We start from the raw sequence: 20995 nt of genomic DNA on the forward strand, positions 1-20995 counted from the left end.
CTGTCCGATTCTGTCACAGCCACTTTTTTTTGTAATCAGATATTTGAGTAACAGCAATCTTTACTCTTTATTATTATTTTTTTAGATTACTTTTGATAAAAATAAAACTATTTAGTGTTAAATTTACATTATAAATAATTCTATGTATTTTTATTAGTTAATTTATTCAAACCATGTGTACCTCGCTAAGTACAGGCCTCAGATAGGTAATTTCAAAGCAAAATACATTAACATTTTTAGTTATCCTTAACTGTTTTATGAAGGAGGTTGCTGTTTTGTGTGTTTTTTTTTTCAAATTTGAATTGCGTTATAAAATAATTATATATTACCTATTATATGTTTCTGTTTTGCCCAATGGTTGACTAGTACAGAAGGCCTTAAGGCATTAAGTTCACCATTTGTACTTTATTGTATTGTGCAATAAATAAATAAATATTATAGGATATTATTACACAAATTGACTAAGTTCCACGATAAGCCCAATAAGGCTGGTGTTGAGGGTACTTGGACAACAATATATATAATATATAAATAATTATAAATACTTAAATACATAGAAATTTACATACTTAATACTAATACTCGAAGACCCAACGTTAGGTACCTTCTTCCATGTGTTCTTAATCTAATTGTGTCGTGCTCGTAATTCGCTCAGAGCTTGCCAATTTTGAACCCCATTTAATTAAGGCGACCTTTAATAAATCAAGGAAAGATAAATTGGTTTAAATGGGGGCCTCGCAGGTAAACGTCCAGCGTCCTACGATTTATACTGCTATATGTGTTTCCTACATGGCATTAGGTATTCGGGTCAAGCACCGATACGATTCAAAACGTCTTCAATATTTAACAAAATGAAATACGAGTAAGAATTAGTATAAGAAAATGATGTTCCATAGTACTTGCAGAAAAAAGGTGATATAAAGCTTATCTTTTATGTATACTACGTCAATGGCAAATAAGCATACGGCCCACCTGATGGTAAGCAGTCTCCGTAGCCTATGTACGCCTGCAACTGCAGAGGAGTTACATGCGCGTTGCCGACTCTAAGACTCCGCCGCCTCGTTGAGTTCTGGCAACCTTACTCTCCGGCAGGAACATAACACTATGAGTATAGTCTAGGTGTTATTTGGCTACGGTTTTCTGTAAGGTGGAAGTACTTTCTGCTTTAGATCTGGAATGACATCCGCTGTGCTGTGCCCTACCACACAAGGCGAGATGACATTCACAATGCCCTTACCTCTCTTTGTTATCTTGGGTTATCTTGTTAGTTGAAACCCAAAATAATTTAGAAAGCAAGTAAAAATAATTCTCTCATTGATAATATTATTGTAATATATTAATAAGTTTTAATGGACGCTTTAGAATTTTAACTGTTAATAGTTGTAATAAATTCACAAGTTAATTAAGGAAAACGTTTTGGTTTCAAGACAAAAAACTTTTTCTCACGCTACAACATTTAATGGCCGTTACAATGATCGGTGTCGAACATTTCCAATATTGGATTTTTAATATTGGTGGTAATTTTTATCGCTTGTAATACATTAAAAAAGTATTAATTTGCAGAGTTTAAGTGTAATATTAGTGTAATAAATGATAAAGTATGTATTCTACGCTTGTATTTTTTGTAATCAATAGTTTGGAACATTTACTCAATTTTGTGCCTATACATATATAATGGTATCTATCTGTTATATCTTCTTCTTCCTCGCGTTGTCCCGGCATTTTGCCACGGCTCATGGTATCTATCTGTTATATATAGATTGATAATAGGTACTAAATAAGTATAATTGATAAATCTAATGCCCGTCGTAATTCAAACCTACCAATTATTACCGCTTTAGTATTATTATTTTATAGCAGGGCCCTTGTTATGACTATCTTCCAAAAATACTCATATTTGCTAAATATATTCTTATTTTGGGAGCCAATGAAACCGTGTTTTACTTCACGTTACCATCTTTTTTCAAATTGTTTGAACGGGTGCCAATTTCCAGGCTTCGGATTTACCGATTATGCGAGGAACGCAAGAAATGGTGTCTACGAGAGCCATATTATTTTATTGCAAATAGGATTTGTTATGGTAAAAGCAGATTTGCTAGAAAGCGATTGGCTGTGATGCAGGAGATAGACCTCCCGTTTCGTTATTTATTATTGAAATACATCCTGAAGAATTTAGGTATATAACTACTATGCGGCACTACGCCAATGGAACCTGTATTTGTTTTTGATCAAATTCACGCGACGTGTTTTTGCCGACTTTTTCGTCTAGCATTATCCCCTAGGTATAAGGCTATAATCGCGACAATTGAAGTGCATAAATTGCGGGCATCATTCTCTGTTACTCTAATTACGCCTTCGTTGGAGTAAAAGAGAAAAATCCCCGCAATTTGTGAATTTCGGTTTTCGCGGTAGGCCATCAGTGCTGAGCTTGTGACGTACAATTTTCGATGTAGGTACAATACAGTGTTGCCAGGTGAGCGGAAGAGAATTATCGTATTTGAGTGTAAAAATTATCACACGCCTATCAAAAAGACACTACTCCCAAAATTTCTTGCAAAATAAGCTTACATATCCAATGTTTAAGCAAAGAAAACGTAATTTTCGTCTAAATTGCTCAAAAATCAGTTTTATATTCGTGTATTTTTCTGATAGATCTAAACGGTTGATCATAGTGTCATATTTTGCTTCAAAAACTAGACTTTTTGAGTGGCATCATACAAGAGCTGAAATTATCGTACTTTTTCGCACGATAGTGGTCTCTGGAACGTACATCGTACCGGAGCCCAAATTATTGTACGTGTACGTACGCCTGGCAACACTGGTACAATATGGTAAACACTTTAAGACGGAAGAAGACGTAAGTATATATTCTGTTTCACATACACCCTTATGCTTTATTTTGGTTTTAAGTTTAAGTATAGTATAGACTATACCAAATGAGATAAAACTTAAATCGACCGGGATATAAACCCTGATTACCTTTAGCTCCCGATATTTCGACGCAGTTACATGCATCTTGTTCACGGGTGCGTCGAAATATCGGGAGCTCAAAAACAATATAAAAGGTAATCACGGTGTATATCTCGGTCGATTTAAGTCTAGTGAAACTAACCGTTAATTATTCAAAACTGTTAAATGAGATAAAATCCTCTACAAATACATAGTTATATTAATAATTTGCTCATTTGTGATGTTTTTAAGCAAAAGGTTGCCATGAGGACGCTCTGACAGGTTATACATATAAAAATACTAGCAAATTTCGTCATTATGGTAAGCAACAAAGTAGTACCAGACTACAGCCTTTGATTCCGAAATATCCGTTTTTGCTGTCACCCGGAACGAAGAAGAATGTAGCAGTTAGCGGTCTAATGGAATAGCGAACGTTAATTACCGTAATCATTGTTATTCGAAGAATGGGGCAATTCCAGCCATTAAAATGCCTTTTAGCGTGATGTTATTATCTATGCTTTCCCTGGATGCTTCATCTCTTAGAATTTCGGATGTATTAAAATCAAGTACATATACTCGTGTGTAATAATAATTACAGGGCATTTTTTGTAATATCAATGAAAATGACACAAAATCTCCCAAAAAATTATATATATTTTAAGTGTTGTGCTTCATTGCAGACAAAATGGCTGTACATAAAAATCGCCCTAACGCACATTTTTGTGCTGATCGAGCTCATTTATTTTAATGTTGCGCATAAATCACGCTTTTTCTCATAGTAAATGAAAAGATGGCACCTTTTATCTGATGAAAAATATTATCGTGGTCGTATTATTATATTATCGTAAGTAATATTAATATCCAGTTTCTTCTATTGAAATTTCAAAATCCAATTAGGCATCGCTATACCCACTCAAAACTCGTCGAAGAACATCGCAATTTGTCAGAAAAGCCTCCCCGAACATTATGAGCGTAAAATTCAAGTGAAAGATCGCTAGCAGGACGCAAAGACCACAGACTCAATTGCGCCGCTGGGGGAATTTAAAATTAGGTGAGCCATTAAACTTTGAACATTTTTGAATTGTTCAGCATTAGGTACAATCCAAATTTAAAAATTTGGTCGCGTACATAAAATAATGAAAAGAATAAACTCTATCAGATGTTAATCTCTTAATAGTTTTGAATGATTCACGGTTAGTTTCACTAGATTTAAATCGACCGGGATATGAACCGTGAAAGCTTTAATATTGTTTATGAGCTCCCGATATTTCGACGCAGTGACATGCATCTTGTTCACGGGTAACTGAAGATAGCGGGTGGGTGTCAAAGTTCTGTAGACCGCGCTTGGTCTACCTCCAATGTCGGGATAATCCCATGAATTCGCCTAGGTACTACTTTTTACGAAAGCGACTGCCATCTGACCTTCAAGCCCAGAGGGTGAACTAGCCCTTATAGGGATTATAGTCCGGTTTGTCCTGGGAAGTTGGAGTTTCCAAAACGTCCTGCTTGGCGCGCTGTTTCTAAATCCCATACAAAATGAGACTTAACGCAAACGCGTGCGTCACGTCACGCTATCGAATAAATTTACACTAGGGGTTCTGGTCTAGTGTTTAGACGAAAGTACTATAAGAATTACATTCATTCGAAGTGTAATTAATAATAGTCGAAAACATTTGTCCACTATTAAAAGATTATCGCGAAAAAATTAACTCACATACATGACATCACGAGGGGAGGTCCAAAAGTTCGCAGGATGGTGGGGATAGGGGTGGAGATGTATGTACAATCAAATAAGGCGAGGTTCGTTGAGCACCCAACTGCGATAAGTGGATATTACTTTGTCACCTTCCTCGGATTACACTTGACCCGGTCCTAAGAATCAGCTAAAAGGTTCTTAGTTGCATGTATTGTTTGCAAGTAATTTGGGAACGTTTGTTTTGGACATTAGATTTTTTCAAAAGGTTTATTAGAATTTGGTATAGAGTTTTAAGAATACGTTTGACCAAAATTATAAATAGATCAATCACACTCATGGCCTTGTGTGTAATTTCATAATTACCTATACAAAAAAAAAACTAAATATAAACTAACTTAATTAAACTATATATACTACTTATTATAAAACTAATACCACTTTTGTGTAAATAGACGAGGCCATGTAGACGTGCCTCATTGATATTTAACACTAGCTTTTAGGTGAAGGAAAACATCGTGAGGAAATCTGCATACACTCGCGAAGAAATTCAAAGGTGTAGGTATGTGAAGTCTCCATCCCGCATTGGGCCAGCGTGGGCGCTATAGCCCAAACCGTCTCGCGCAGAAGAGGAGGCCTGTGCCCAGTAGTGGAACGTATATAGGCTGAATTAATATTTTTTAAATACTGACAATCACTTATTTACTATATTAAGTAAATATATTTCATTCGCTAACACAATATTCCACCAAAGTTCTCCTATTTCCCTCAATTATTGAACGTATAAAATTGCTCGGTCTCACTTTGAACGCCGGAGTAATGCAATTAGAAGTTGCTTTGCGTGAGAACAGTGACCACCGACCCTTTTCCGACGAACCGGCAACCTTAAACCTAAATTTTGCCGTCGTAAAAGTGTCCCTGATCAATTTAAAATAAGGTTTATTTCAAAATACCACGTATTGGAGATATGGTTAACGCTTTTTACATTTATAATGTACATAAGTTATTAAGCTATACAGAAAAGCTCGTTAATAGCATGGTAAAGTGGCCTGAGACTTGTTTTCTTTGTAGTAAATGACGAAAACGTGCAAACTGGACGTACAGTTTTCAGTCCGTAGTTTGCATGTGATTTCTACGTTTTTAAGTAATATTCATAATTATAGCTTTGTTCTTAATTTTTTAGGGTTCTGTAGGTAACTAGGAATCCTTCTAGTTCCGCCATGTCGGTCTGTCTGTCCAAAACAAATATAAATCAATAAATCCGACAAAGTGGTAAAATTAAATCTAAAACAAATTGATTACCTCCCCTACAAGTCAAGGAGGGATGCATTTTTTTCGCTTCAACCCTATGGTGTGGGGTGGCGTTGGATAGGTCTTTTAAAACGAAGAGGGGTCTTCAACAAACAGATATTGATTCAATAAATACTGTCGGAAATAATCTAATGTATCGTCCCCTTCTAACTTTAGAACCAACTTTAGGTCCAAAAAATATGAAACAAATAAACGTGAAAATAGGGCTTAGTAAAAACTTGATAAAAATTTAGCCGACATGATCAGTTAAGTCGTTATCGCAAAAAATATTTCCTTCATAGTAAGTAGTATCAAGCGCTTACTTCCTTTTGCTTGTCATGTTCATTGTACATGATACTTACTTATTTATAGCACTCGTTTAAGGTCTATTGTTACGGACGGGTAATTACGGAACCCTACACTGAGTATGACCTGGTTTTTTCTTATAATTGTATTCATAATAGTTACAACAATTCACATGTAAGTCGTACACACAGTATTATTTCAACGTTTGGATATATTAATAATGTTAAAATGACACCAAGATTACCCACAAATTTAAATAGCGACTAAATTAAACAAAAGTTTCATTCAAAGTAAAAGTTGTATTCAACTTTACCGACTAACTCCAAAATTCTGTATAAATACGTAAATGTCCGGCTCATTATTAAATAAAATTAACTTGCTTGTAATAAATTTTAGTCCTGAAAATTCAAGGTACACTGGCAAAATGTATAATTTCGGCAAAGTGAGGTATACCGACATTAAACAATGTTGAATGTTGCGTAGGTAATTAGGGTCTTTATTGTTAGACACAATTACTGACCGTGCACGCTGAGGAATTCAACAAACAGTGTACTAGAATAATATCTACAATTAAAAGGAGAAGACAGAGTACCTACCTACTTATGTTATACGGGGTAGATTTTATTTTTTGGGTCAGTGACGGCAGCTACCAGATCCCGTGTTGCAGCTACGCGAGATTTTCGTCTTAGAAGACCTTCCCTTTCTTCCTTTCCTCGATTTCAAATATATGAAGATTTGCATTTACAGATTTTCGAAAAACATACAGGGTGCAAGAAAAGGGTAATTTTAGACAAACTTTTTTTGGATGCCAATCGATCCCATTCCTATCGAGGATCAAAAGGTTGTATCAGACCAAAACAAAATTTCAGGCCAAAATCGGGGAAAATTTTTCCCATACAATTTGTATGAAAACGAAAACTTATTTGTCACATGCTATTTTATTAAGCCAATTGATTTCATTCCTATGCAGTATCAATAGTTTCCTAGAGGTCAACTTATTGTAATGTACTAAAAAGCCGCAAATCGAGGAAATCTTTTTGCATACATTTATTATGGAAAAAACGTGTTTTATTCACGTTTTTCTATATCGCCAATCAGTCCTGTAATATTATTATGGTCCTTAAACGTATTGTATGTATTATTAAACTTAACTGCAGGTTACAAGGATGACGCGCTCATAGAAAATTATACCTTTGCAAAGGGGGCGTGGTGACCAGAACACCGCTGCCATTATGGAGTAATTTGCGTAACTCTGACGTAACGTTATTTGTTGGATTCAAAATGTTAGTATAGGCAGACTAATACTATTCAGACTACCTTTTGATTAGATACATTACGATATAAGTGCGAAAAGTAGGTAGAGACCGAAGGGATTTTTTTAAACCGACACGAAGTGACCAAACCGACCGAGTTGCGAATTAACCTTTTGAACGTATATTGTATAACGTTTTACAGTACATATGACCCGTTAAATTTTCGACATAGGTACGTATAGTGCTAATTACTGCACTAGGGCGGTAAAATAGCTCCATATGTACTGTAAAAGTATTTTATGACACTATCTTACGATTATTATCTTAAGTAATAAAATATGAGACCGTTATTAATATTAATAAACCATATCACCAGTAATAGGGTTTGATAGGGGCAGCACAAGGCAGCGCAAACTTGAACATTAACAGTAAAATAAAATCGTAAGGCAATGAATACTAACTTAAACTATAAAAATATTGCATTGTTTGGTAGTTAAATTGATCTCTAATTTGTCTAGTAAATTATTATTTCGTCGGGTGAAAATACGTTTGTGGCGTACACAAACGTATTTTCGTGGGAAAAAAAAATTTTTTGAATAGTTTTATATTTAGGAAATATTCAACTAATTTATCATTTAGCCACATACGTTTACTGTTTATACCAAACAAATATTTGGAATAATACTGGTAATCATGAAATAAAAGGGTTTTTATTATTGCCATGTTCGTTTTTAATGTCTAATAAACGTAAAATGTGTGACATAACAAAAAGTTATGGATAATTATGTCACAATTTTTGTTTTAAATTTCTGTTAACAGAGTTTAAATTATCCTATAAAATGCAGATTTTAGAAAAATAAACTTTTTTAATAAGTACCTAACCGATAAGTGTCAATTATAGCATACTCGTATTTTTTTTATTTTAGGAATCATTAAAAAACGGCTTTGCTCAAAAATGGATATGGCACTCAGTAGACGATTTATTAACCATTAATCGCAACTGAAATACCACGTAAACATGTTTAAATAAAAGCGGCCAAGTGCGAGTCGGATTCGCCCATGAAGGAACCCTTTAAGTACCATTTATGACGTATTAAAAAAAACTACTTACTAGATCCCGTTAAAACCAATTTTCGGTGGAAGTTTGCATGGTAAAGTATATTATATATCACACGAATGGGTTTGATGAAAAAAAAGTAAGTATGGGGAACCCCCCAAAATTAGTTGTTTTTTTTAAATATTTTTGTGTGAAAATCTTAATGCGGTAGAATAGAATAGAGTAGAATAGAATAAATCTACTTACCATGTTTGAACAGTATAGTTCTCATAGTTTCGGAAAAAAGTGGCTGTGACATAAAGGGACAGACAGACGGACATGTCGAATCCATAAGGGTTCCGTTAATTGCCATTTGGCTACGGAACCCTAAAAAGTACCGCAAAATTTGTTCCAGCCTAGACAACTGGAAGAATTTTGCTATAGCGTGAGAACAAAGCCGCCTCTGATTGCGTTCTGCCACTGACAGATAGAAGAGTTGCGTACACTACACTGCATACTGCATCGTATATGCTTGGAAACGGTACAGTAATATTTAGAAATAAATATTTTTAGAGTGCCTCTTATTGTGGGTTAACCTTGGGACAGAGGGCACTACGTTACTTACCTAAAACTTTAATGTTGTCCAGACTTGTTCCAAAACTACGATAGAGTTACATATATTACATATATACACCAAGCTACCCACAATCCACATAATACCTGTAAATTGTTTAAATCTTATGATGGCGTAGTTTCAGAAGGTGGAGTTTTTGAGAAAATCGTACCGCTTTTTTAGATAACAATATAGTTGCTAAATATTTAATTAGCAATCTTGAAGTTTTTTTTCGAAACACTTAGTTTTTGACTTTCGTTCGATACAAAAAAATCACGAATATAACACTTTTTTCTTTTTTTTTTAATACCACGTCGGTAGCAAACAAGCATACGGCCCGCCTGATGGTAAACAGTCACCGTAGCCTATGGACGCCCGCAGCTCCAGAGGTGTTACATGCGCGTTGCCGACCCTTTAAAAACCTGTACACTCCTTTTTTGAAGAATCCCATACTGTATACCCTCGGGAAAACCTCTAAAACGCACTTGAGAAATTTGTAGTAATTTATGCACAAAAGCTAAAAATTGCTTATAAAATGCGCATTCCTATCTTTGTGGGAAGTCACCGATTACTTTTTTCTTTTTTTAAACTTTTAACAAATTAAAATTCAATAACAAGATACCTATCCGTCGTCCCAAGCACGCATATCCTGAGCGGCGTCAGTGAGAGTGAGAGAAGAACAAGAACATATGGGGTCTTATCTTACCTTTTTGGCTTTGCCTAATAACAAACGGCTTATACTAAATACAAATGTAAAACTTATAACAACCTCGTTTCGTCAGAGATTAAAAAAGAAATAAAATGCGCAAACTAACAAACTAACCCCGTCACGTATCGCAAGTTCTCTAATTACGCTTTATTGTGAGGAACGCTAACGAGGAAATTATAAAGTTCCCGACTCACCACTGAAAACTGTTGGAACACTAATAAGTTTAGGATCATCAATTTAAATGGCGACGGGTCGCAAAACATTTCACGGGTTAAGTATGCCATTTTATGTTTAAGTAGCATGCGACATTAAACTTATTCTCGGTTACCTTCCAATTATTTCTTCTCTTTTCCTTTATTGAATAACTTTACTGAACTAGCTTAATTGAGTGCAGTTTTTTGATTTAATTTCTGACAAATGAAGATCGTGGATTGAATATTGTATTACTTACCGGCATATTGTAAAACTATGATTCGCTTATACCTTTAAAGAAAGGACGCTAAATATAAATAATTTCGTACATTGACCTGTCAGTTCCTATCTCAATTATATTGCTGTCTCGCTCATGATGCCGGCAGTCAATGACACGGTGCGATTGAGACAGCAGTATAATTATGCGCATGCGATAGAGAAAAAGCGGGTGGGTCAATACTTTATTACTTTCATCAAACAATGTTAAATTTTTCGTTGAAATTAAACAAGCACAATAAGGTTATTTCAGGTACAGATTAAAGTAAAATGAGTTTTAATATTAATTATAAAGGTACGTTTGAACTATATTGATATCGAGCGAAGTTTATGCAATTATCGAGGAATTTAGATAAAAGTCTGAAACAAAACTTTTTTAACATACCTAAATCTATTTTACCCTCAATATCGCCTAAATGTAAGTACAGCTCTCTGCAGTGTTCGCGGAATATCCGTTACGTTACGCGTTTATTTAAAGCAGAGCTTCTCAAAATAGGACACTATTTTTATCCAATCTAGAGTAGTGAAAGACCCGTAACTTTTAATAACATGGATTTGAAATGAAACCCCGAGAGCGGACGGGACGTCGCGTACAGAATCTTGCAAGATTGTATCTTTTTTCTGTACGACCCAGAGTGTGCCCTTTATTGTTTGTGCTCGAAGGCTGTTGTAAGTATAGGTTCGGAAAGACCCTCGACAATGTTACTTTAATAAACTTATTCAATAATTGGATATTTTTACATTACTTACTAAATTTAATAATTACTTATGTAGGTTATAAGTTCTATGTCAAAGGTTTTGACTGATAAAATGTAATACAAAGCTTTTAATAAAAAAGTTTGCCATGATTTGAAAGCTTGTTTTATACTGATCAAAACGTAATACCTGGATAACTGAGACTTCAAGGTCTTCACTTAGTCTCACTTAAAGAGGTATTCCACTTACCCAGGGTGTTAGTTAATAGTGGTGAAAAAAGAGGTTATTTCAGTTATAGAGGTGGTTTGTTAGTGAGTTATTTTTAAATAAGTATTATGTATGAATTGTAATCTTTAACAATAAAAATAAGGTAAAATAATCCTTGTCCTTCCGAACATTGGGTCAACTTTTAAAGTATATTTAAATATTTTTATCCAATAATTTTTTTATGATTCTAGAAAGGATAGATTTAGTCACATTAAATTTGATACAGGCTTTATTGCGTCGCACCATTTTAATATTTTTTTTGGTTTTTCATGTTATTTATGAACAGTTCAGCTTTCGTTTATATAGCTTAAGCTACTCGTATTTTTATTTATTTATTTATTATAAGCCTTTTTTGACAGATGCCGTTCAATACTCGTAAATTTCGTTCTTATTCCACTGTTGCTCATCTGGTTGCCAATTGGCAAAGGCCTCCTCCAGTCTTCTCCATTCTCGTCTGTCTGTGGCTACTCTGCACCAAGTTAAACCTGCCACCTCTCTTATGTCGTCAACCCATCTTTTTTGGGGCCTGCATTGCTTTCTGTTTCCTATTCGTGGATACCATAGGCTGACTATTTTGCTCCACTTGTCTTTTCCTCGGACTATGTGACCTGCCCATTTCCACTTCTGCCTTTTGATCTTTCTGGTTATGTCCTGCACTTTTGTTTTCTTTCTGATGATGGTGTTTTTAACTTTGTCTGCTCGCCTTAGTCCTATCATACTCCTTTCCATCGCTCTTTGGCAAGTGGCCAGTTTTTCAGTGTTTTCTGTTGTTAAGCTCCAAGTTTCGCTTCCATATACTAGAACTGGCAAAATGCAGGTGTTAAACAGTTTCGATTTTGTTGCGATGTGGAGACTTTTGTCTTTCATCACTTCTTTCAGGTTCCAGTACCTTTAAATGTTTAAATACGAGTAGCTACCTGAAGCTACTCGTATTTAAACTATGTTAATAAAACCTGAAAACACAATTAACCAAATGCGGAATTTCTGGGTAAATTAAGAATTAGTAAAAAACGAGCATTGATCTGGAATCGTCATAGTTAAAGAGGTCATACATTGACGTTATCTCAGATACAGAGGTCAATTCCTATAACATTCTAAAAAAACAATTGAGCAAAAGTATTCTTGCAAATGTAGTCTCAGTAAAGGAGGTAAATATACTCTTTGTCTCAATTATAGAGGTAAATGTGTCTATAAAATCCAAAATACTAATCTCCGTTATAGAGGTTTGTTTTGTCTCACTAACAGAGGTAATTCAGTGGTAAAGTGTCGGGACCGCACCATGAGTTCCAGCTATGGAGGTTCCTCACTTATCCAGGTCCCACTTAACCAAGTTTTACTGTATTATAAGTTTTAAATTTAGATCGCGTCTTTATTTACTACTTGTTTGCTTTGGGATTGTCGTTAGACGCGAATTCGCGGCTGGATTGTGAAAAATTATACTTTACAAAAGGGAGTAAAAAACAGTCTCACATTTATAAAATAGGTAAGGCCATAGTCGGGTTTCCATAGTAAGTCGGCCCTTAAATCAAATTGTCTCAGGGATTTTTAGGGTTCCGTAGCCAAATGGCAAAAAACGGAACCCTTATAGATTTGTCATGTCCGTCTGTCTGTCCGATTATGTCACAGCCACTTTTTTTGTGAGTACCTCTTATGATGAAGGATGTTTATGCTAAGTATCAACATCCTACTAGTGTCAGTTTTTGACTTTTTATTTTTTGAAGTTTTTTCTTTAATGTATTGTATTTCGGGATGTATTCAAGTAATTTGCTTAAAATGGTGTTTTGTTGAATAGAAAAAAAGCTACTACTTCACAGCCACATAAAAAAATGTTTTATTTTTTGTCTTATTTTTTTCCTTTTTTTTATGTGACAACTGCTATTCGTTTTTTGAGTATCGATGCATATCTAAATAAAAAACATAATTTTAAAATTTTAAGCAAATCGCTTGAATACATACCGAAATACAATACATTATAGAAAACACTTCAAAAAATCATTAGTCTAAAACTGTGACTAGTAGGATGTTGGTACTTAGCATAAATATCCATCACCATAAAACGTACTCACAAAAAAAAACCTGAGTCAAATTGATTTAAGGGCCGACTTACTATGGAATGGTCGGTATGGGCATTTATTTGTGTGAAGAGTACAGATATTTGTTCCTCAGTCATGAGTGTTTTCTATGTTTCCATATAAGTATGTATTTGTATAGACAAATATAAGATACGTATGTATATCGTCGCCTAGTACCCATAGTTCAAGCTTCGATTAGTTTGGGGCTAAGATTGTCCCCAAATATTTGCATTATCTATTAATTCGATATGTGTCCTAATATATTCATTTAAAAATTTAAATAACTTCCACCACGCAACTGCTGAACGTAGTTGTATCTACTAATTACTCCTTATTACACCTATTTTTAGTTCTTTTTTTTTCAAATTAATTTTCTACTACAATTAGGTTTTCAAGTGATAATGGAACACTTATAGGAATATACACTTCACCATTCGTGTTTTTACGTATAATAGAAACAGGAAAATTTGGATAAGTGGCAACCTCGAGAGAGGCAAAATACGTTGAGTACCATGTTACATCAAAATGATGAACAAGTTCCACGCTGCTATCAATTCTCTTAGCAAAATAAATAAGAATACAAATAATAATCTTATCTTCTTACTCCAAAAGTTGATTAAAAATACGACGAAATTCAGTAATGAGATGGGGCAAGACTCGCCGATGCGTAACACCGCGCGCCTGAATTCGGAATAAACAATACGTTTTATTAACAGTTGTTTCCCTTTTACAACTCCTCGGGTTATTTTCACTGCATATTTCATTTCGGAACTGAATAAACGATATCGAGCTAGATATTGCCGTCATTTTGTTTGTGTATAAGATCGTGTCATTCAGGACGGCGCTTGCCTTGACTCGTATTGTTATGCTGTTAAAGGTTAGATTTGACAAATCTGCGCGTCATCGCGGATGGCACGAACTATACCTACCTATCACTACATTCTTCTTATTGTCTATACCTACCTACCATGTATGTTGTGGAAACGAATAAAGTTTTTATCTATCTATCTATCTATCATCATTTACGGTATTACAGTAGTAGTTATTTTTTTGTATAAAGTCACATCTGTCAATGTTGATTGATTCCAATTGATTTAACGTTTTATATGACATTTTGTCAAATCTAATACATCCGACTACAATGAAAAACAATTGTTTAAGCCGTTGGTTTTGGTTAGCCTAAAAATATAATGTCGACAGATCCATTTAAAAAATTGAATTCGTTGATTTACAAAAAACCCAAAGAAAAAAAAAATGTAATTAAGTTCCAAGCGAATGACATATAAGTTCATACGGCAGAAAAACTTATTGGAAATACAGTGATGGACCTGATTATAATATGTCTAGAGTTCAATTTATCGTTAGAACAATTAACCAACTAATTCTATTTATTGTATTTGTTCTTATTTAATGCATGTTAATTATAAGATGTAATGTTTTGAAAAGATGTGTCCCGCCGAGTTTCTTGCCGGTCCATATTGGGATACCCTCCTCCAATTGGGGGGGGGGGCATTTAAATCTTCTCGGGTCAAAGGTGTAGGGTTAGAGCCAGTGTAGCTTTATTTGACGTTCATAAGCGCATTGTAATATTCCTACTTGAAGAATAAACTATCTTTTATATTTTTTTATCTATTTTTACCTAAAGCCCCATCAGATATTTAAGGAATGCGCTGCAATACTCAAGGGTTATGAGAAAAGTTATTATGTAATTTTAAAAACTTAAGAGCGCTTTTCTTCTAAAACACCAGAACAGTGCAGCAGACGAGAAACTTTTAAATATTCAAGTTAACATAAACATTTTTAAGTTTCATAGTGCTGGACGCACTCCCGCAGAATTATACTTGCACATCACCTGAAGCCGGCTTTGTTCGGGACAGTGGAAATTTCTTGCATAAAATCTTGCTTAAAGCTCGGTACAGTTACTGTTAGTTGAGGCGAATTTGTGGACGAACCGTTTGCGGCGTACCAAACACATTACTGAATCAGCATTTAAAATAATGCTTGTGCTGTGCAATGTACCTACGTGACATGGTTTGTTATAGAAGTGCAATTTCCAACTCACATTTATACACCGTGTTTTTATTGAATTCCGTTAACTTCGGGGTATTGGTAAGTACGTTTAAGGAAACTAAATGACATAGTTAATTTTCCAAAATTTTTTTTTTTTTTATTAAAAAAAAAAATGTTATAAAAAGTAATTAAATGTTGCATATAGCGTTGTTGTTGCACGGGCAATACACATTTATCTCAACCAAACAATTGAAAGCTGTGACATGTCAATATCATTTCGAACATCGATCGTCCGAGATAGTACCTACGTTTAGTAGCAAATGTATGCACCCTTGAAATCAACGGAAATAAAAAAAAACACGGTGTATTGTCTGCGGACAGATCTCCGGCAGACATACTATCTGTAGGTACCTAATAACCATATATTGACAGATTGATGTGCCAAACAGATGTGACGGACACATTTGCAAGAAATACGCATAAGTCTTAATTGGATTTCTTGTGGGAGAAGTCCGATTTAAGCATTTTTGCACAGTAATATTAATATATTTCTTTGATCTCCTACTTATCTTAAGAATAATAAATTAACATTTGACGTAAATGATCATACGGAACGGGGGACAAAATCAGGAACCTGGCATATGTTCATTATGCATGCATGAATCTTACCTATTTCTGTAGTAACCCAACGTGGACTTCGCTAACATCAATATTCTATTTCAAGAGCCCCTTCTCGATAACGCGCTTGAAATGTTACTCGTATACTGTGCTTCTATAGAGGTATACTGAACAAGAAATTATTCTTTTGCATTACCAACTTCGCTTAGTTAGCCGTGTGAACTTTTCACATTTATTCTGAAAAGTTGCTCCATTGAACTGGGGCATCCGAAGGCTTCTTATAAACGATCTGGTACAAGACTTGATTGTTTGTTCGGAATCGAAGTCAAACAAGGTTTGTAATAGATTACGATTATTTGAATGAAATTAGTACGAATACGACAGCAATTGTATTTAAGTATTATGTAGACGTAATAATATTTTTAATAGGGGGTGCGTTTACGTTACCATCATATTGTAATTTAATAAGACAGCGTTATGTAAATCAGAATTTTGAATTGTATGTTAACGTCAGCATTTATAATTGACATTATGAGAAATAAATATTTAAGTTCACTTTTTTACTGCATATTCTATTTAAAAAAAAAAACAACAAAATGTACGTACCTGCATAAATTAAATAATTTTTATTTCACTGGTGACGAATAACAAATCAAAGAACAAGGACTTTTCCGTGTTATAAACGTGTTTGAAATCAGATTACAGACAATAGCCATACTTTTATCGTCCTCGTACTAGTTTATTGTATGTTGTGATAGACGCGGTAGATAAAGATAGATAAAAGTTAGCAGGAAGGCTAGCGGCTATAGCACGGTAGCTTTTTATCACTTGTCACTATGCCTGTCACTTTCGCACTTACATACTTGTTAGAACGTGACAGGCAAAGTGACAAGTGATAAAAATGCGACCGTGCTACAGCCGCAGGACTGGTAATAAAACTTTATGTTTAATGAAAATTTAACTAGATGATTAACTCATCTATTGCTAACATAAACGTAGTTTTTAATTTAAAGTAAGTACGATCAAATTCAACAGTAAAGTAAAACTAGTATTAAAAAAATATGCGAGAGTTCATTTACCTCGCGCACCGACGTAAGGCCGAAGCGCTCCGTACAAACTTTCAATTTTGTCATGTGACTATAATCACGAAAGACTTTTGTCCAGAAGTATACTACTCGTATTAGCAAAATTGTGTACAGCACCATCTATCGGCAAATTAACTAACTAATTTGTGCGATCTGTATATATGTTGGTTTTTCAAGGATAATTCATTATCACATGAAATAAAGTGTCTTTAGTGTAATTTCATAGGAATTTCAACTATAATAAAGACCCGCAAACGGGATTAAATTGCAAATTATGTTAAAAAAGTTATCAAGACAGAGGCCTGATTTTATTTTTCCTGTAATCTTTATGACAATGTTATTATTTTGTAAAAAAAACATTCGTAAATTTCGAAGATAAGGGGGGGGGGGTGGTATTTTTTTCATATTTTCCATAATTAATATAAATAAATTCAATATGTCTATGCTAACCCGTTTTTCATTACTATGTCAAATTTCAAATCTATAGCTTAAGTACTTCTCGAGATATTTATCAATGTGACAGATGGACGGACGGACAGAGTCGCACCATAAGGGGTCCTGTTGTACCTTTTTGGTACGGAACCCTAATAAAAAGTGAATAGTACCAGAGGCTAAAGTGAGTTTAAGATGTGCATTTAGAGCCACCCCACACTAGCGTTTCTCGAGCGTCGTCGGCGTCTAGTCAACTCTATGGTTGCTGCTCGACGCAAGTTGGCGCAACTGCGCGGTGTCGCCATTTTCCATAGCGCTGACTAGACGCCGAAACAAATTCAATATTTTGAATGGCTGGCATACTTTTTCCATGAAGTCAATCCTTTAGATAGGCGAAAACGCCTATCAACATTATTGCAATTCTTGACAACCCATTTAACAGCACCAGTCACGCATGTAATGAAACGCTTTGCATTTACATCCGACCCCTGAATTACATTAAGTTGAATCAACACGTCCACAACAAACCGGAACGGATGTTTAACTGTTCACTATCTCCATCAGTCAAGTTAGTAATTGGTTGAAACACGTGATTACTGCTGGCAGAAGGCCAAAGGGCGGCATGCCAGCGTCCTTAACTACCTGTTGAGACTTCGTGTGAATAGCTGTTATTGTTTTATAAGAATGCGAAGGAAAGGTAAGGTCCAATAAATAGTTAGTTAGTCTATTTTTGCTAAAACCCTTCATCGTAAAACTGGACATGCCAATATTATTGCTACAACACTTACAATTTTACGTGGGTTCGTAATGCCTAATTTTCCTGGCACTTACATCTAAAGTACTAGCAGTAAAAGTGTAAAACTTCTTGTAGATAAATCTTGCAAACTAGTCGTATTCACGCGGAAACTCAGTTAACGTTCGTATTTAACTAATGAGGCTGTAATGAGATGACCTTAAGGCCACTTTCGGTGTAAACCTATACAGATTACTTAATCTCTTCTTCTTAGCGTTGTCCATATTGCCACGGCTCATGGGAGCCTGGGGTCCGCTTTGACAACTAATCCCAAGATTTGGCGTAGGCACTAGTTTTTACGAAAGCGACTGCCATCTGACCTTCCAGATAATACATTGCTGATTTTTGAACGACATTTTAGACAGCTAAGGAAGTAAACTGTTCAGAGAACATAATTAAGAGTCACTGACCTGGACATGATACGGCGCCACCTTCTCTTCACCCTTGATCTCGACGTTGATGTGCAATCGTATTGCACCGGATACCGCCGACTTGTCCGTCCGCTTCTCTAAGTTGTACCACACGTCCATCTCACCGGACAAGGTTCGAACCTGGGAGTAAGCATTTTAAGTTAATAACATATATTGTTCCCTAGTTATTATATATTTTTGAATTATTCTTGCTTGTACAATGGCTAATTACACTTTTTCGTTACATTTCTTAATATGTTCAGATTATAATGATGTTGACTTTATTTATTTATTCTACTTATAAAATTCACAAAAGTACAGATATGTATTAGATGGAATTATTAATGAATATCGTCGTCCATTCAAATGGTCACTCTGATCACATAAGGAGAGCTACATGATACAAAATCAAGACTATTTTTAATAATGCAGTAAATTTTTAGGTTCAAACGAATAGTTAAATACTTACTTCGATGATCGTTTGTCCCAGGAAATCGTCAGACTCCCTTGTCAGTTTTTGTCGAAGCTTAGATTTCAGATCGTTGTCTTCATCCCACACGCGTACTTTGATACGGTCCGAGGAATTGTGACACTCACTGCAAAGTTCATAACCAACATTAACAATCCCTGCCACTTTAAATCTTGTTTATAGCTTCACCGCAACATTAGCAAAACACATACCGCGCGTAAAGCCAACATAAATTGCAAGTACAACCCAAAATCGGATTTACCAGCTCTAAACTATTTGCGATAACTTGCCCTCTTAGTTTTCAATATAAGCGTGTATCATGCGGGAAGTGGAGTGGAGAATTAAGTTATGCAACTTACAAGTAAAATTTTTCGTTCCAGACGGGGTTCAATTCTTGAGGCATGGTTCTGGTCCGCTTCTTGACTTTGCTGACTTGGACAGTGACGTAGGGGTCCGAGGTCCCACTCTTGTCTTTGGCGATTAACCCTTGAGCACAGATAACTGCCCACGAAGGGCTGGTTTAGTAAAAGATAAGCTTTCAAACAGTAAAGAAGTTAGTTGAGGAAGCATCCAAGCATTATTTGAGCTTTAGCCATCTCAATAAGAAGCTACATTAACACTCGATATTTTTAGAATTCAATACATAAAGATATCTCCGCGTACAGGTTAATTTATTATTAAATATATCTTGTCAATCCAGTGAAAGGATCAAAAAGGAATATATATCAAAAAGGCTCATTAGTACCACATTTAGGAGGCTTTCAATGGACCTTTCAAAGCCGACCTATGTCAAGCTCGAATGACTTCTGATAAACCTCTTGCCACCAAGTCTTTCAAAGGTCAAACTCGCTGCTTGTGTAATTCTTTACAATAGGAAGTGGTAAAATAATATTACAGGTATTATTTTTTGTCGTGCCATTTCATTTGTCAGGTGACATATCACATTAGCATTTAATGTAATTGTGCTGCAAACATTCTTACCTTGATACTAAAAACCGTGTAAGTGATGATCGTGTCGAAACACTACAATCAGGATTCGTGTTTAACGAGGTTGGGGATCAAGAAGAAGACACTAGCTTCAAAAAACTACAAAACTTTTTGTCTATGCCCAAATTCCAATTCTAAAACAAGTAGATTATAGCGACTACATTATCGCAACTTCTAATGCAAACTTCGACCAGGAAAGTTTCAAAGAAGAGGTCTAAAAGATATGCGCGGCAGTCAAATCTAATGATTCTGGAATTTTCACGAATCGAAAATAATGAATGAACATATGTAGAAGTAAAGGCGTCAGCATCTTTACTTTCAATTCGATAAAAGAGTATTTCCATTCGTCATGCTCCTATTTCATTCAGTAGTTGAAACTTCATTCACTTAAGTTACTTGGGTGTAGCTATTGGGGAGACAGGTGTTAGGGGGATCATGACTACCTATCAGATAAGTTATAGTTACATTCGGGGCTCTTCATTTGCAAGTTAGTAAGCAGGCTCCTGAAACCATTCGTAACAGTAGCAATTAAGTGTTATTCTCGTGAAATACATGCAATAGTGTAATTCCAGCAGACGTGTCAGTAGTTTGCGATCATTGTTATTAAATTCATGTGGTTTTTGCATAATTTCGTGTTAAATCAAATGGAAATATTTCCGTGTGCATTCTTAATTTAAGATTTGTATTGTTAAAAGGTGGTGTATGAGATTCGTGGAATTTCCTGTTTTAATGAAACCTAACTACGATTTGTTGATGAAAGTGATCAGAGGCGGTGCAAGACGACCGTGATTGATTTGGGTTAGTAGGGATTCAAGTAGGGTATGCAAAATTTCTTTGAC

General features: G+C 35.1%; 1 protein-coding gene across 9 annotated transcripts in view; it reads right to left on the minus strand.

Annotated features, from left to right (window-relative positions):
* Positions 1-20995, minus strand: part of LOC133526958 (protein unc-13 homolog B) — a 330171-nt gene that overhangs the window by 22716 nt on the left and 286460 nt on the right. For all 9 annotated transcript variants that reach the window (XM_061863822.1, XM_061863821.1, XM_061863820.1 and 6 more), the window contains 3 exons: positions 19529-19670; positions 19170-19296; positions 18701-18841 (listed from right to left, as the gene is read on the minus strand). In XM_061863822.1, the coding sequence (XP_061719806.1) occupies positions 18701-18841; positions 19170-19296; positions 19529-19670 (410 nt within the window). The remainder of the gene's footprint in view (positions 1-18700; positions 18842-19169; positions 19297-19528; positions 19671-20995) is intronic.

The sequence above is a fragment of the Cydia pomonella genome, chromosome 17 (genome assembly GCF_033807575.1).
Source record: "Cydia pomonella isolate Wapato2018A chromosome 17, ilCydPomo1, whole genome shotgun sequence".
Lineage (NCBI taxonomy): Eukaryota > Metazoa > Arthropoda > Insecta > Lepidoptera > Tortricidae > Cydia > Cydia pomonella.